This window comes from Myodes glareolus, chromosome 22 (genome assembly GCF_982192425.1).
Source record: "Myodes glareolus chromosome 22, mMyoGla1.1, whole genome shotgun sequence".
NCBI lineage: Eukaryota > Metazoa > Chordata > Mammalia > Rodentia > Cricetidae > Myodes > Myodes glareolus.
In genome coordinates, this window is record NC_142047.1 from 50,860,600 (window position 1) to 50,878,283 (window position 17,684).

Below are 17,684 nucleotides of genomic sequence, written 5' to 3' on the forward strand. Positions count from 1 at the left end.
GGAGAGAGACCTAGTAACCGCGGCGTAGGGACCCCAAGGAGCGACTGCTTCTGGAGTGGGGGGAAAGACCTGTTGGCCAGGGCACAGGGCGCACAGGATTTGGGTGGCTTTGCTCCAAGATGCAAACGTGTGGCCCAACTTTCTATTAATCTTTGGAGGGGGCTAAACGCTGTTCGCTAAAGGCGTGTTTTCCTAGGTGAGCGCCACCCTAGGGACCACCAGTGGCCCTGAAGGAGGAAGGAGGGAGTTGTGTGTCACAGGGAGAAACCACCTGTGGTTTCCAGGAGCCTCGCAGCCAAATCGTGGCCAGCGCGGGCCGCGGTGCTGGCATCTCCTGAGCTGACGGGGTGGGGACCGCGCGGCCCTCCACTGCCTGCGGCGCCCGCGACTCCTCCCGGTTCCCGGCCACGGCGTGCGCTCGCGGTGCCCGGTTCCTTCCCGTTACGCAGTTCCTGTCCCTTTAAATCCCAACCCCTGCCAGGGGAGGCTGGGGTGCGCCAGCCGGACCCCGGGCCGGGGGAGGGGCAGGGCGCCCCGGGGTCCCCGCGTGCGCGCGCGCGGCCGCCAGCGCCCCTCTCTAGGCGGCCGCGCGCTTGCCGGGGCCCCGAGCGCACGCCGCCGCCGCAGTGCCGCCGCCCGGCCCGGCCGGGATCGGTGCAGCAGCGCGCGCCGCCGCCCGCGGGCCCCGCCGCCCGGGCCTGAGCCGCGCCCCGCGCCCTCCCGCTCCCGGGGCGCGCGGCGAGGGGCCCTGGCGGCGAGGTGGAGCCGCGGGCACCAGCCGCTCCCCCGCCCTGCGCCGCCCCTCCCCCGCCTCCTCCCGGTCCTGTCTCCAGCGGGAGCGCGAGACGCTGGTCAGGCTCCGGCGCAGCTCGAAAATGAACAATCGCCGCGGGCGGACCTAGACACCGCCGCCGGTCCGCGCGCGGGGTCGCGGGCGTGCTCCGTCCGTCCCCACCCCCTCTGAAAAGAGCATCGCAACAAAAAGCCAGCCAGCCAACCAAGACTCCGGTTTGTTGATCGCCTTGTTTTTGGTGTTTTTCTTTTTTTCTTTCACCGCTTGCGGGATTCGCAAACCGCGTTACATGCATGTCCAGTGGGGGTAGGTTTAATTTTGACGATGGAGGGTCCTACTGCGGAGGCTGGGAGGACGGCAAGGCGCACGGCCATGGCGTCTGCACCGGCCCAAAGGGCCAGGGCGAATACACCGGCTCGTGGAGCCACGGCTTTGAGGTGCTGGGCGTCTACACCTGGCCCAGCGGCAACACGTACCAAGGCACCTGGGCGCAGGGCAAGCGCCACGGCATCGGCCTGGAGAGCAAGGGGAAGTGGGTGTACAAGGGCGAGTGGACGCACGGATTTAAGGGGCGCTACGGTGTGCGGGAGTGCACGGGCAACGGGGCCAAATACGAAGGGACCTGGAGCAACGGACTGCAGGATGGCTACGGCACGGAGACCTATTCGGATGGAGGTAGGTGAGGGCAGCGGGGGCGGGGGAGGAATGGGGACCGTCCGCCTCTTTCTCCCTCTGTTTATCTCCCGGGAAGTTGAGCCTCGCCTTCCAATTGGGCTATGGGCTCCTGGGGCATCTCTTAGGTTCCCAGGAGGCCTCAGCGGGCCCCTGGCCACAGGTTGCCCCACGCTTGATGGGGACAGTGGCCCGTGCCAACCCAAGGGTTGGGGGCTCTCCAGCAGCAGGGCCAGGCCCCTGCTGCAGCAGCTGAGCCAAAGTCTCAGCATATCCTGAGGAGCAGGCCTGAGATGTGCACCTGCGGGAAGGCCAGGCCGGGCCCTCTGCCACCTCTGGGACCCGCTAAGGCAGGAAGGGTCTAAAGATAGACCCTTCCCCTCCCTGTAGTGTTGCCCGCCTGGTGTCCTCAGAGTCAGGCCCCGGTTTGCTTCTTATTTTCCTGCGGTGCCCAGGGCCTCCCTCAGTCCTAAGCAACCCAAGCCAATGGAGAGGGAGCGCTGGGAGCGCCGGAGGCGGGGGATGCCGACCAAACCAAACAGCAAGGCAATAAACTTCTAGGTGGTTGGACACAGACTGTGAAGCAGGCTGCTGGAGAGAGGGAGGGAGAAGGCCCATCTGTTTAGCGGGAGCCCAGGAATCTGGCCGTTCAGTGGCTGAATCATTTTCACCTTTAGTTTGGGGATTCGCTCTGCGCCTCCGGTGTAAGATGCCACCACAGTCCGGGTAGAGCCAGTGCTGAAAGCCAGGAAACTGCTAGTGTGATGATTTCTGTTCAGAAGTCCTGGCTGGCTTGGCAGCCACCACCTTATCTGGACACTCCCGTGCCCACTCCTCAGCAGTGCTGAGACCTCAGCCATAGTTAGAGGTCCTGGAAGTCAGACCCCCAAAGCCGACTCTGCCTGGAGCCCGCCCCCACCCCCTGGCGCTCATCCCAAGAGGCTGTTCTCTTGCCTCCCTCTGGGGCCTGGGCGGTTCGGATTTTTCGGGCATGGATGCCTGGGAAGGGAGTGAGATGCAGCAATGACTTGGGCTTCTGCCGGGGGATCCATCCGATGGAGCCTGTGTGTGTTCTCGGTGCCTGAAGCCAGCTCCTGCCTGAAGCCAGCACCTGCTCCCGGACACATCTAGGAGTGATCAGGGCTGGAAAGTAATTATTATTTTGGCTTATGCAACTGAAAGGCAGGGTTCGTTATTACCCGAAGAGGAGGCGGAGTCTGGGCAGTTAATTATATAATGCTCCTGCCTGTCTGCGCCTTGCCCAGCCCTGGTCCCAGGTGGCCTTTTCTGTACTGTTGTTTTCGTGGATAAGGCTGAAGAGTTTCCCTGACCCTAGGGCATTGAGGCCCTCCTGAGGTTCCAGCTGTGTGTGTGTGCGCGCGCGCATGTGTGTTGTGTGTGTGTGTGCACATGCACGTGTACTCACACAGTCTTGGTTAGGTCCTTGCAGCAGGTGTGGGTGGCCAAAGTGGGTGGCCAAGCAACCTAGTGTTCCCAGCAGGAATCCCTGACAAGCAGTTGTGGCCCAGGGCAGTCAACACTCAGGGCTTTGGATAGACTATTTTGCAAAACTGTCTTCTAGAGGTTTCTGCTCTGAAACAGTTGTCTTGGTGCCCTGGGGTGACTGGACCCATCAGAAAGGGAGAATCCCAGAACACTTGAGGGTGGGGCCCTGTACCCAGGCCTGCCCACACCCAGACATCTGTCTCCATTGGCTTAAAGAATTCTTACCTCCTATCAACAAATGTTTATTGAACACTTAACTATGGCCAGATGCTGTAAGCTCTGAGAACTCAGAAGTAGGCAAAGCAGGCATGATCTTTCCAAGTGTTCACTTAGGAGGATGGTAGTGATTCTCCATGGGGAGTTGGGAGCAGGTGCTGGATCCTCCAGGGACTCAGAGTCTGGTGGGCTGAGAATATCCCATAGATGACTTCCTGAGGATCTTGGCCCTCTCCTGGGAGCTCTCCAAGCCATTGGCCTCTTGTAGTCCTTCCCTGCTCCCAAATCCTGCCTGATCCAGCCTGCTTTGGAGGTGAAGTCAGTTGGGTCAGGGTTGTGTGTGAGCGGAGGTTCACAGCCTAGCCTTGTAGCAGAGCCCCATGGGTCTGGGACCACGATCCCTTGTTTCTCACGACCCAACCTTGCCCGGATGGCTCCTTTTGTCCTGCACCCCTCAAGAGGATCCCTTTCCCTGGAGTGCATGGCAGGCACGTGGGTCTGGGCTTCAGGGCCAGTTCCCCAGCTCTTGGATGCTGACAGCGCATGACCGACATCAAGCTGGCCCTTCTTGCTCAGGACATTCAGGCACAGGTGTCCAGATCTGTTTTTCTGAGCATGATCAACTTTTTATTAGGAAGGGGTCATTTTTGAGACACCCCCACCCAGTTTTCCCTGTGGAAATCCTTTTGTGAACCCTGGCTGGGGGGTGATTAACTACGGGGGCAGGTCAGGGCCTGGGAACCACATCCCCTTACCTGGTGGGCACACGGTCCTCAGCTGAGGATGACTGGCTCTCTTGAGTGAGTCGTCCCAACTTCAGCGCACCTCGGGCTTTCTACAGAGGTGAGAGTTTGGGACAGAGAGCCACGTAACTCCACAACTTCTGCTCTGTGTCCAAGGCTGACTTGGAGAAGCGGTGATTGCCACGAGCAGAAAATGTACTCTGCATTCAGCTGCGCTTGGTACGGAATCCGCTTCGACGAGGGACACTTCTGCCAAGTCCTCCTCCGGCTTGCTCTCCCCCAGGCACAGTTAGGCACTGCTCCTGATGTGAGCCCAGGGAGCGACTCCTGAAGTCCATATGAGGCCCCAGGGACAGGGTGGGGGGCCACAGGAGGACAAGCTTTTGGGGCATTGGCCACCTGGCCTTGCGTCCTGGCCTTTCCAAAGATCTGCTTTGTGACTCTGGGCAAGTGGCTTAACCTCTCTGAGCTTCTGTCCCTTTGTCTTGACAAAAGGATAGTACCAAGGAGTGGGCAAGGATGAGCTGAGGGTGGAGTCCCAGGCTCTGCCAGGGACCAAGTGGGCATTCTTTTTATCTTTCCAGTTCATGTGTAGAGAACATATCTGCTAAGAGCTCCTGGGAGAACAACAGACAGGCAGGATTGAGGTGACCGTACAGGTGACAGTCGGAGGTGACAGGAGATATTTACCGTGTCTCTTACACTTCCCATGTCACACACTGGGCAGCAGGGACTCGGAGCCAGCAGCCTTGGGGAGAGCTGGGACTCTGAGTTAGCTTTTATTTGCTTTGCCTTTTTATAAACTCCCTTTGTGAACTGCCTGCTGCCTCTCCTACATCCATGTTTCCCATGCTGGGGGCAGCACCCTGGGTACATGCAGATGCCTGCTCTGGCACCCGTCACTGGTCGCATCGAGACCCTGGGACCTCCTTTCTTTCTGAAGATAAACAAGGCTTCCTCTGGATGCCTTGGACCAAAAAGTCAACCCCCCCCCATAAACCCTCCCACACTGAGAGATGAGTCATCGTACGCCCCGGCCTCCCCACTCCCCATACGAGCAGGTCCCGTTCACCGGCCCAGATTCCACAGCCCACACACATCACACACACCCACAGTAAGAACTCAGATCCACCCAGGCGCCTGCGCACGCACACACACACGCGCACAATACACCTGCCACCCTCGGATCTTCCACCCCGTCCCCCGAAGCAGCCACATGTATCTCCTGGCTTTGTTTGCTCTGCCATAGCTGAGGGCTGGGAGTCCCTGCCGCCCTGTAAATGTGGAGTTCTGTTGAAAAGGTGGTGCAGCTGCTTCCATTTTAAACGTAAGCCTCTGGCATTGCTGCCCCTTGTGAAGAGAAACTGTTATCAGACGATCCAGACAGAACCCAGGGCCTTGCTGTGCTGGGTGGACACTGCCGCCAAGCTCTATCTTCAGCCCTTTTTCACTTTTCTTTTTTAAAATTTATTTTGGATAAGGTATTGCTAAGTTGTTTAGGCTGGCCTTGAACTGATGATCCTCCAACCTTAGTCTCCTGAGCGCTGGGGATTCCAGGTCCATGTTACCATGCCCAGCTACGTAAACTACCTTCCATTCTGGACTGTGAGGGAAGCCTTGATTGAAAACTTCCAGATACCTGGAGTAAGCCCATCAGCCCATCCACACAGATGTTCCACCCCGGACTCTGTGTCTCTCTTCACTGCTGAGGCAGGGGGATGGTGACAGGCTCTGTCAGGTGGAAAGAGGAAGAGAGCCAACGACTAGTTCTGTGTTCCAGTTATAGCTGAGAAAGAGGAGTCGGTGGGAAGTGTTCCCTCCCCCACCCCAGCCCCAGCTGCTGGCACTGGGGTCCTGATGTCAGCCTTGAAGGTCAGCATTTCCCTTGAGAGTGGTATCCAAGAGCACCTAGTGTGGACTCTCGGGTGACCTGAGGTAAGGTCCTCTGTGAGGACCTGGGCTAGAGAGAGGGTGACTCTGAAGGAGGTAGCGCCAGTGTCCTGAATGAGGGCATGTCCTCCTCAGCACGCTAGGACTCCACAGTTCTCGGTGTAGCTCCTGGGCTGTGCTTGCCAGTGTTCTCCATAGGAGTCCCTCCCTGCTGACCTGGAGATGCCACTTTATAGGATTTTGGGCATAGTTGCTGTGTTTTATTTCTTTTGGGACGGGCTCACTGAGTAGCCCAGACTGGCCTGATGTTCACTCTCTAGCCTAGGCTGGCCTGCATCTTGCAGAAATCTTTATGCTTTAGCTTTTAAGTAGCGATCCCCCTTTTTAAAAATGATTAGCAAGTTTTAAATTTGTCATTATTGTGTCTGTATGACATGTGGGCAAGTTTGGTTGTGAACCTACCACGTCATGTGTGTAGAAGTCAGAGACAACCTTTTTCTTCAGGCTCACACAGAAGGTGCCTTTGCCGACTTGTCTAGCTCATTGGCCCTTTGGTTGTTGTTGAGACAGGGTCTTGTGTAACCCAAGTTGGCTTTGAACTCTCTATGCACTTGTGGATGACCCTTTAACTTTTTTTTAGTTTCTCGAGACAGAGTTTCTCTGTAGCTTTGGAGCCTGTCCTGGAGCTAGCTCTTGTAGAGCAGGCTGGCTTCAAACTCACAGAGATCCGCCTGTCTCTGCCTCCTGAGTGCTGGGATTAAAGGCGTGCGCCACCACTGCTTGGCGACACTTTAACTTTTTATCATCCAACCTTGACCTCCTGAGCGCTGGGATTATAGGTGTGGGTCACCACACACAGTGTATGTGTTGCTGGAGATCAAATCCAGGGCTTCTTGTATGCTATACAACTGAGCTACATCCCCAGCTCTGGGGTCCATTTTTTAAAAATAGGATTGATGTGTTTGTTTGTTTGGGCCCCTGTGTGCCAAGCTCCATGTGTAGAGGTCAGGGGACAACTTGCAGGAATTGTTTCTCTCCTTTCAATATGTGGGTCCAGCAGAATGGACACAAATCATCAGGCCTATCAGCAGGCCTGTTTACCCAATGACCCATCTCTGACCTGGGTTTCAAATTGAGCTGGCTGACGTCTGGGTGGGTGGCTCCTATGAGATGGACCGAGGACCTTCAGCACCTTGGAGAGTACCCCGGCTCACCTAATGCTCAGGACTCAGAAGTCAAGCAGGTGACTTTCTGGGGCCAGACCCACTGGACTCAAGAGTAAACCCTTGGCCCTGAACTCTCCTGTCCGTTGTGTGCCTAGTCAGTGTGTCTGCCACTCTGTCCACTGTCTGTTGCTCCAAGAAACATGACCAGGCCAGCTGCTGTTCTGTCTCACCCCATGCTACACCCTGCTCACCTTCTAGTGCTGTTGGAAGGCTGACTGCCCTAAGTGCAGTCCAGGGTTTGCTACCCTCTTCAGTTGCCTCCTGGGGTCGTGGCATGTGGCCGGTGTGCAGCTGAAGGCAGACGGAGGAATGGTTCTGTCTGGTGGCTGACGAGAGAGCGTCTTGTGCTTTCTCTTTAGATTGGCCTTAATGGATTAATCACCTAGGCCAGTCCTGCCCACCCCACTGGCCTTGGCCTCTAGCCACGTGCAACCATTTGCATTTGAATCTAATTAAATGCAATGCCATGTAAGGAGTCAGCTCCTTGGTGCAGCAGCCACATCTCAAATGCTCTCTGGTTTGTGGAGCAGTGGCTGCTGAGGTGCACAGCAGACAGAGGGACTGTTACTGTCACTGCAGAAAGGCCTGCAGGATATGACGGCCTGGCGTGTGCCCCCCTTGCAGGAAAGAGGGTTGCTGGTGGGCACTGCCTTGAGGCCAGGGACTAAATATTGCCAGCATGTGGTGGTCATTCCGTGAACTTGAAAATGACGGTAACATTTACTTTCCTCATTGTTCCCAATATCCATTTCCTCTGGACAGCTGGAAAAATCTTCATGCGATGTGTGTCTGTAGTCAGCCTCCCATATGGCCTCTTTCTACCATATCCCTGCTATAGTATTTTGTTACTGGCTTGGACAACCAGCATTTGAGACAAGTCAGTGGTACTGGGTGAACAAATTATCATGATACTGGCCTAACAGTGAGATGCACTCATGTCTGGAGATGGTTCTGGACCCCCGCTGAGGAAGCACAGTCCCTGTAGGGTGCTGGAAAGAGGAGGCCCGTGGCCCTCTCTCTGCCTGTGTGAGAACCACCTCTCGGCTGCTGTCCTCCTCAGCTGGAAGCATCTGGTACATCAAGAGACTCACAGAGCACCTACTGTGTGCAGGACACAGTGCAGCCACAGGGCCTGCCTTGCAATGGCCTGTGCTTGTTGCCTGGGCCTGGCTGTGTGCAGGGCCTGGTTTGCAGGAGCAGAGGAGACCAGATAAAAGAAAGAAACAAGAAATAGGGTGACATGGTCTCTTGGGAAAGCAGGCCGTCTGGATACAGATGCAAAAAATATGTACTATAACTTGGTGTCTGTTGTGCCGGACTTTAGGGACACTGAGGGCAAGTCCCACAAGCCAGTGTTTCACGTGCACCCTGAAGGAGCAGCAGAGACCTCCCAGGGCAGGGAGGCTACAGCTATGTCTGGAAGCCCACCCCAGGTTCCTAGCTTCATGAGAATCCTCTGCTCTACCTCAGTTTCCTAGTCTCTGGGGTGGGCATTGACCTCGTTCTGCACAGCAGGCGCTGTCTCCCCACTTCCCAGCAATGTTGCGGGTAGTCACCCGAATCTAGGAGGGGCTCTAAGGTGCAAACGCCGTCCTGAGAACTAAGACCTGGTGTTTCCTGCCAGCCAGCAAGGCATGGGCTGCCTCTCTGAGTCTAGGCCAGCATCTGTGACAGAACCATCCAGAAGGAGAGCCTGAACACAGATTGTCAGCCTTCTTGAATTTCTGGGCTGGGATGTCACTCAGGAACATAGACATCTTCCAGACTCAGGTGAGGCCGGTGCCAGTCCAGGGAGTGCTCTGAGAACCACATCTTGACTGGGTCCCTCCCAACCCTGCTGCATACTAGAACCACTCTGTGTGGTCCTGGGGTACCCCTATCTCATCTGAGTAGTGTCTGGAGCACTTTGTGGGACACCTGAGTTCACCCAGAAGTGCAGGTGAAGGAGAAGCTGAGCCCTGGGCTCAGGGCTGCCCCATGAATTCCCCGTGTGAGGCTGATTCTTGCCTCCAGAGAAGCCCTGTTGATCCAGAACATTCCAGCTTGCATCAGACCCTGAGTGTGCATCCTTCTCTGCTGGTGCCCTGGTCCTATTTCAAGTATTTCAAGGCCGTGGAAACGAGACTCTTAGGGAGTGGCATCCCAGGTTGGTGTTTGGGAAAAGCAGATGGACCCCAGAATGGTTGTGGCAGAGGCGGATGTCAAACCCTGGGTCAGTGCTTCTGGAAGCTGCTCAGGGGCCTCCTGAAATATATGCAAAGCAGACTAGGCATTTCCAAGCTCAGTGCGATGTTGTAGTCTCTGCCACCATCTTCAGGTGGCCTTCTCTGTGGCTATGATGGTTAATTTCGATTGGAGACTTGATTGAACTAGGACACTGGTGAGACCACCTTTGGGTGTGTTTGCGAGAGCATTTTCAGAGAGAGATAACCGTGTAGAAAAGATACCTTGAATGTAGGAACCATCAACTTGTACTGAATAAAAAGGAAAAGGGGAGATGAAAGTGAACCTTCCTCTCTCTCTCTCTCTCTCTCTCTCTCTCTCTCTCTCTCTCTCTGCCTGAACTGTGAGCAAGCAGCCCCCCTCTGCTGCCACAGCCATGACCTCCCTCTCTCAGACCTGTGACCATGTGCACTGCCTCACCCATAGTGGGACCGAGTTGACAGTCACAGCCTAGAGCCCCCCAAACTGTAAGCCAGAATGCATAACTTACATACTGCTCTCTTCAAAGAGATTAGAATAGTGAGGGCAGGGTGTGTGTGTGTGACTTGCTGAGGTCATGTGATTGGTAGACAGAAGAACCCAAATGGTTTCCACACTCTTGCCACCATCCCCTAGTTTCCTGATGGAAGGTCATGTGTCAGCCACCCCCTTCCTTAATAGATAAGGGACCAGAGCAATGAGGAGCTATGGCTGTGGTCTCAGCTTAGCAGCAGCAGGCTGATCTCTAATGGGGCTTTGCCCAGTAAGTGTTAAGCCCCTTGACAAAACCACTCACTCTCTGGCAGAAACATAAAGGCTCCTGCAATCTCGTGGTGCTCTGTGCCCTTCTAGGTGTTCATAGAGCCCCAGAGAGGAACACTGTGCTCACCACAAATGCTTGGACCTGTTCTACTGGTTCTCATCTTGCACAGCAAGGACAAGAACAGGTAGATGGCCAGAGCCAGAAGGGCTCTTCAGGAGCATAAGTCTGAAAGTAGGGGCTGAGGCCATGTGGCAGAGGCAGATTTTGCCTCCCATTGCATCTGCCTTCTCCACTGGACACCCCACCCCCACTCCCTCTCCACAGCATAGGGTACCCAGCATCTTTCTTGGGCCCGAACCTGGCCCCCAGCTTGGCAGCATGGACTTGAATGTTCCTTTGGGTTGCATTAGCAACTTCCCAGACCTTGGCTGCTCAGTCTCCAGGCAGGGAGAGCGGAGCTTCCCCCACCCCACTGGGCAAATGAGCAGCAGTTGCTCCGAGAAGCCGTGGAAGTGAGGGAGGCTGGGTCAGGGACACAGTCTTTCCCGTTTGGGGGATCTGGACAGGCTGCTTGTACTGTGCAGGGTCGGGCAGTGGAGACTCTCTATTATGGCAGTGCTGAGGTCCCAAGGACCGTCACCCCTCAAGAAGCACCTGTCTCCTGCCTGTTGTCCCTGGGAAGGGGAAGTGTTCATTTCAGGAAGAGCCATGACTGGTTTCCCCAGGAAGGGTTTCCAGCACAGAGGAAGGCCAGGGGAGCCCTCCCAGGAGTTCCGAGTGGAGTAGCCTCTGAGGCCAGCGTGATGGTTCGTTTTTGTTGTCCACTCTAACTAGCGTCACCGACAAGAGGAAACCTCGATTGAGGACTTGCTGCCGTCAGGTTGTCCTGTGGGCAAGTCTGTGGGCCAGCTTCTTGATTGACGATTGATGTGGGAGAGCCTAACCCACTGGGGGCAGCGCCATTTCTGAGCAGGTGGTCCTGGGTGCTATAAAAAGGCAGGCTGAGCCAGTCATGTAGAACAAGCCAGTAAGCAGTGTTCCTCTGTGGGTTCTGCCCTGACTCCCCCTAGTGATAGATGTGGCAAGGAGGTGGGAGCCAAATGAAGCCTTTCCTCCCGCAAGCTGCTCTTGGTCAGTTATTACCACAGTAACAGAATGGAAGCCAAGGCAGTCGGTATCACAGCCCTGCGGGCATGCTCAGAAGCTGGTGTGTGTCGCGCTTTGCACCTGAGTGGGAGAAAATGGCATTTTGATAACATTTTTGGCGATAACTTTATTGAGATATAATTCACATAAAAGTTCATTCTCTTCCAATGCATGCATTAGTGTTTTTATTTTGTTTGTTTTTGAGTATATTCATAGTTGGGTTCTCTATGTCTAACTTTTTCCCTTCACTTTTGTCTCTGTGTGTACATGAAGGTGCATGTATGTGGCAGTCAAAGTCAACCCCAGGCGTTCCTCTTCAGGGACCGTCCTTGTTTCAGATGAGATGGGGTCTCTCACCGGCCCAGGCATTGTTAGCTAGGCTAGGCTGGATGGCCAGTAAACTCTAGAGATCTGCCTGTCTCTACCACCCACAGTGGGCATTACAAGTGGGTGCTTCCATGCCTGGCTTTTCTCTGTGGATTCTGGAGAGTGAACCCTGACCTTTGTTCTCCCAAGGTCAGCATTCCACAACTGAACATTCCAGATATGTGGGGTCATACCTGCGTGCCCCAGTGTGACCAGCCCTTTCATGGGGCATGGTGTTCTCACTCCTTGGTACTGGTACTTTGTTCCTTTTCCTGTCTGAGTGTTACTCCATTGTTTGGTGGACACACGGTCCTTCCTCTCTTGGGCCTTTACATTGGTCCCTAGGGCAGCATGTGTGCTGCTGTGACTCTCTGTGTGTGTATTTTCAGTTCTCTCAGGGGTGCCGGAAGTGGACTCTTGGGGTTCTGTGGGGTGACTGGATCTTACCTTTGGAGGAACCAGCTGACCAACCGCACAGCCACTGCTCTCTCTCCCATTCCTGCCCGCAGTGTGTGAGGGCTTCAGTTCCCCGTATCCTCCCCCCAGGCTCACCCACACCTGTTATTCCTGCCCCTCTGTTTGCAACCATCCAGGCCCACTGGAGTCCTACTGTGGTCTTATTTATGCTGCCTACAGTGCTGGGTGCTGGCGACTCTTGACACGCAGTGTGTGCTCTTGCCTGGGTTTCTGTCTGGTTAGCTCTTGCTTCTTTTTAAACTGTATTGCTTGTTTTATTATTGGTTTCTACGGTTTTCTGTAGATTGTCTCTGTGGGTGCTGGTTGGGAGGAAGGTAGACTGCCAGGGATCTCCTCAAGGTTGGTGTCTTTTTCCCAGAGCTCCTGGCACCATGCCAGGCACACAGTGAGTGCCCAGCAAGAGCGTACAGTGACAGGCTCAGGGTTACTGCTCAAGGCTTGTGGTTCTTGTCATTAGAGGCTGTGACACACAACCAACTGGCTCTGGGGATGAGTGGACAGAACCCAGGATGGTTTGACTGTTAGTCGCTTTGGGGTCCGTGTCAGTTCCTTGCTTGGTGTTGGTGGAGCAGAGGGCGCAGGAGACAGGGTGGTGTCTGTGACCTGTAGAAAGCCCATGGGGAAGTAACTTTGGATAGAGAATCAGGGCGGCAGGAGCAGGGTTGTTGGGAGGGACAGGTGGTCCTGCTAACTTGCAGAAGGAGCCTGTGGCATCTCAGGGACTGTCTGGGACTCACTTGTTGGGCCACAACTGTCAGGGCTCCTTCCTGACCATCTCTGTGAAGGGCTCGAGGGACCGCACCGTGTCTGGGGCACTAGACTTAACTATGTGTCTCTGAGAAAGTGCGGCAGAGGAGCCACAGGCAGTGGGTGATTGGGCTGGAGCTGGCTTCAGCAATACCAACCCAACCGTGAGGTGGCTTGCAGGAGAAGCATCCGGTCCTGTTAACTGAAGAAGATGTGTGAGCCCTGCGGAGTGGGCAGCAAGTCAGGGAACAAGAGCTTGGGAGGGGAGGGAGACAGGTGGGCCCCCCAGTCCTCCTGCCAGGACCCAACTTCTTGTGTCTCCCTCCACTCTATCTCTTCCAGTGCACCTGTACCTGGAAGCCCAGGCAGTATCTTGGCCTGCTGTGCAGGAGCAAGAGATTCGGAGACGAAGCTGTGGCCCAGAGTGTCATAGGATGTAGGGACAACCTAGGATCTGGGTGTTTTGTGGCTTCAGGAAATTGCCTGCCTGCCTCAGTTTCCAGCCCCTGGAAGGGCCCATCTGGACTATTAGCACTCAGTAGAAACTGGGTCCCTCAGTACTGGGAATTGTAACCAACTCCCCTCAGGGCTAGCTGCCTCCAGCTCTGGCCCCAGGAGGTGGTGGGCCTGGGTCTCTAGAGAGGACTTCATTTGCTGGATCCCAGGTGCAGCTGGCACCCTGGGGAGATGGCTGCCCTGAGGCAGAATGAGGTAGGGGAACTGAGCTAGTCCCTCGGGACCAGGCCTAGGATAGGTTCTTGGCTTCTATGAGTCAGAAGCTGGTTGGCTTAGCTCTGTAATACAGTTCCATGTCCCACCCATCGGCAGGTCTACTGACCTACCCCAAGCTTTCCTCTTCACTAGCTGTCTCTGACAGATGACCAACTCTCCCATGGCCAACAAGGTCCATCCACAGAAAACCCCAGAATCCTCCCAGCCCCTCCCTGCCTTGCGGACATCACCATGGGTGAAGGTTTGACCTCATTCCTGAAGTGAGGATGTGTTGTAAGGAGCCACTGAAGGACTTGGGCTTTGAGGGGCAGGTGTTGGGGAGGCCCTAAGCATTAGGGTCCTGTCTGAAAGACAGGAAGCTTTCTAGAGAGGGGACTGTGGGAACAGGGCTGTGACTGGCTGGAAGCCTCTATCCTTTGTTTTTTCTAGAGAGGGATGGTTGGCATTTGTGGGTGGCACAGTGACCTGCATTTGCTCATTATCCTGCTGGTGGGGTGGCCTTGCCTGCAGTTGACATTCTAGAAGGCAGTTCACACCCAGAAAGACATTGATGAGGGTCAGGGGCACGGGGGTGGGGGTAGCACGGACATGTAGGTGGCCAGTTGATCTCTTTCACTGATGGCGTTAGGGCCACCTCAGGCCTGCGCTCTGCCTCCCGTCTCCTTGCTGCCCTGTCCTCTGCCCCTTTCTGGCATCCTCAGTGTCTGCGTGTTCTGATTTCATAACTGAAAGAAGTTCCCAGAAAGTCCACCTGTCTCCTCCTCTCTTCCTGGCTTGAGTCTGAGCTCAGCTGCCCAATGAACACTCAATCCCCCTTGCCTGTCAGGCAGCAGCCAGAAAGAACCTCTGTACCTGGAGACCTCTGGGGGACCCAAGAAGGCTGACCTGGGCTTCCTGAGAGCCAGGCTTTCTTCTGCCCTCCCTCATCGAAGTCGCCCTGTCCCTCAGCTTCTCCACATGGATGTCCCTTTCCCTGATTGGTGTCCCTGGGGGCTGCAGGGGCAGATGTAGGGTACAACCTCTGCTGTCCTTGTCCCTGGGCCTCCTTGGCTGGACACTCCAGTGTCCGGCAGAGTGCGTGGGAGGCTGATCCCCAACTTCACAGCCAGGGCAGGCCACCTGTGCAGTGCTGTCCAGGATTGTTTGTGTTCACTGGGAATGGACATGCCATCTCCATGGGGGACAGTCACAGGTCTGGCTTCAAGTTGAGGCCAGTGAAAACAGAATGTGATCTTTGCCCACTTCGCTTGATCAGCCGCTGCCCATCCTACCTCTCCTGACGAAAGGCCAGGTCCGGAATCAGAGACCAAGGCTGGCCTTAGCCCCAGCCTCCTCTCTGCATGAAGCTGATCCTCTGGGTGGGTTTTGGGTATTTCGTGGAGGTTTAGAGGTGGGACTGGGCCACACCCCTGGCCTGCAGCACAGCTTTCTGGAAAGTCCTTGCCCTGGGTGGTCTCCACAGAGCCCCAGAACGGATTGAGTAGTTGTGAGCATAATGATAATAGAACATCACTGTTTGTTCCCACTTCTAGGATAGATGGAGGACTTTGATGACCAGCAGAAGGGAGCCGGACCCCTTCACCCCTTTGGTCAGGGAAAAGGAAGGCTGTTGCTGCCTCCCCAAACTTGGTGAAACCCACCCGAGGCCCAGCATTCCTCTAGGTGCAGATGAAGGTTTTCCACTGACCCATGGCCTAAAAGCAAAACAGACACAGAGGATTCAGGTTCAGTTCCTGGCACCCAGGCAGCAGTTCATAATCGTTTGTAACCCCAGTGCCAGAGGGTCTGACACCCTTTTCTGACTTCCAGAGGCACTAGGTACACCTATGGTACACAGACAGACATGCAGGAAAAACACTCGTGTGCATAAAATAAATTAATCTAAAAAATAAACTCAATTTTATTGACATAAAATCTACATCATCCATAGTTCACGTACTATGTGAACTTAAAATGTGCTGCTTGCTGGGCGGTGGTGGCATCCATCTTTAATCCCTGCACTCGGGAGGCAGAGGCAGGTGAATCGCTGTGAGTTTGAGGCTAGCCTGGTCTACAAAGTAAGTTCCAGGACAGCCAGGGCTACACAGAGAAATCCTGCTCAAAAAAACAAAAACAAAAACAAGCAAACAAATAAACAACAACAACAAAAAAATGAAGCACATGTATCTTGGTGGTTTCTACAGTGTCCTGAAGTCCCAGATCATCAGCACAGGCTGTCGCCCAGCAGTTTGTCCGTCTCAGGAAGAAACCTGGCACCGAAGGATCATTTCTCTGCTTTTCAATCTCAGCCCCCAATGGCCACCTGCTCTCTATCCTCTGGATCTGCCCAAGCCGGGGGTGGCTTTGAGCAGCTGGTTTCTGTCACCAGTGTTCATGTGTCCAAGGTTCATGCACTTGGTAGCACGCGTCAGAGTGGTGTTTCTTTCCATAGCTGAGTAATATTCTGTTGCCAAGACAGACCACACTGTTTTTGTCCTCCAGTGGTGTACATGTGGGTGGCTTCTGTCTTTGGGCTGTGTGGACATCATCGCTGTGGACCGTCATGGTGAACATTCATATGGAAGATGTGTGCATTGTGCTTTCTTTTCTCCGGAGTAGGTCTCCAAGTGCGGTGGTTCACTTCCTGTGACTGTAATGAGTTTCTGAGATTAATCAAAAAATATATATAGGGGGGGGGGGGGGCTTGGAGATCCCAGGCCAGGATTGGCCTCCATGCCTTTGGGCTTGTGGGAAGGCATACAGCATGGTGGGAATACCATTTGCCTCATAGTGGACACACGGGAGGAAGGGGCAGCCTTCGAGGGCACACCCCAATGCCTTAAAGGTCCTGCCACCTCCCTATAGCTCTCTGCTAGGGATTTGACCTTTAACACCTGGCCTCGGTCGTATCTGATGCAGACCGTGACACTGGAGTGGAAATGAGTACCACGGGGTGACTGAGGCTGAATGGTTTGAAGAGCTTCTCCAGTCACATCTCATGTTCTGGAAACTGAACCTGCCCCAGGACCATGTTTGGCAGAAGCTGTAAGATGATGGGCTGGCTGGGGTTGCCAAGCACGTGGTGCATGGTAGGGAAACCCGTTTTGAGTGCTCAGCTCCCTCCTCCTGGCATGGGCCTCTTCCTGTCCTCCCTCCATGCCCTGCAGCCCAGCCCTTGAGGCAGGTCAGCTACCCACTGAGAGTCCCTGGACCTTGGGTGCTGAGGACCACAGCCTGCCATGTGCACGATGAGCTGAGCCAAGGTCACTGTGGGTCACATCTCCATCCCCGAGGTTCTGAGTTGCCAACGACCTGCTCTCTGTCAGATAGAGGGAAGTTGGGGAAGGGCGATAAGGATACAGGACACATGGAGTCTCTGGGGTCCTCCATAGGGACATACAGAGATCCTGGGGACCTCCACAGGGACACATGGAGACCCTGGGAACCTCTGTAGAGACAGAGAGACTTTGGGGACCACTGTGGGGAAACACTGTACTTCTCTAACCCCGAAACTGCTGTGAAAGTCACGTCAGTTACTTTACTAGGACTATGAAGAACATCCCCATGCTTCCCCAGTGTGGACAGTGGTCAGCCAAGAGAAGTATTACTGTGAAACCCACATGCTCAGGCCACTGGAGTGTAGCCTGTCATTCAGAAAGCTAACTGCATCAGGCTTGTCCTTCCCCAAGCTGAGGTGGACCACACAGGTAGCTCCTCAAGCCACGTTGACCCTACGCTGTTCATGGTACCTCTCGTCCAGGCAGCGTGGAGGTGAAGATGTGGTTGTGTTCACACTCCGCTGGATTCTGGTTTTGCTCTTGACCTCTCCCGACTCCATGTTTGTGTTATGCAAATGTGATGCACGTGTCCTCCAAAGTGGCCACCTTCTGGTCACCTTCCTGCTTCTTCCATCTGCTGTCTGACTCTTCCCTGGTGGTTGCTTTCTCTCTTGTCAGTTCTGTCTTCTCCTGTCCCTAATCCCTTCTGAAAACACATGTGCCCACAGCTTAGGAAGACCGTATGTGGTAGACTCAGAGTTCAAGCAAGCCATGCCACCCAGGTATGCCACATTCCACGACCAGATACCACATTCCTTCTGAGGCTGACCTTGCCCCTGAAAGCGTGCGCGGTTGGTGTCAGATCTTCAACATCCTACCCCAGAAGACGGAGAACCTTGGATTCTTGTCCCCATCCCTTCCCCTGGCCACCCCAGCGTTAGAGCACAA

The 17,684-nt window shown here is 54.9% G+C and overlaps 1 protein-coding gene across 1 annotated transcript in view; it reads left to right on the forward strand.

Moving 5' to 3' along the window:
• The first annotated feature begins 788 nt into the window (after positions 1 to 788).
• Positions 789 to 17,684, forward strand: part of Jph3 (junctophilin 3) — a 59,841-nt gene continuing 42,945 nt past the window's right edge. Inside the window, exon 1 of the mRNA XM_048437429.3 lies at positions 789 to 1,468. Coding sequence (XP_048293386.1) covers positions 1,087 to 1,468 — 382 coding nt within the window. The 5' untranslated portion in view covers positions 789 to 1,086. The remainder of the gene's footprint in view (positions 1,469 to 17,684) is intronic.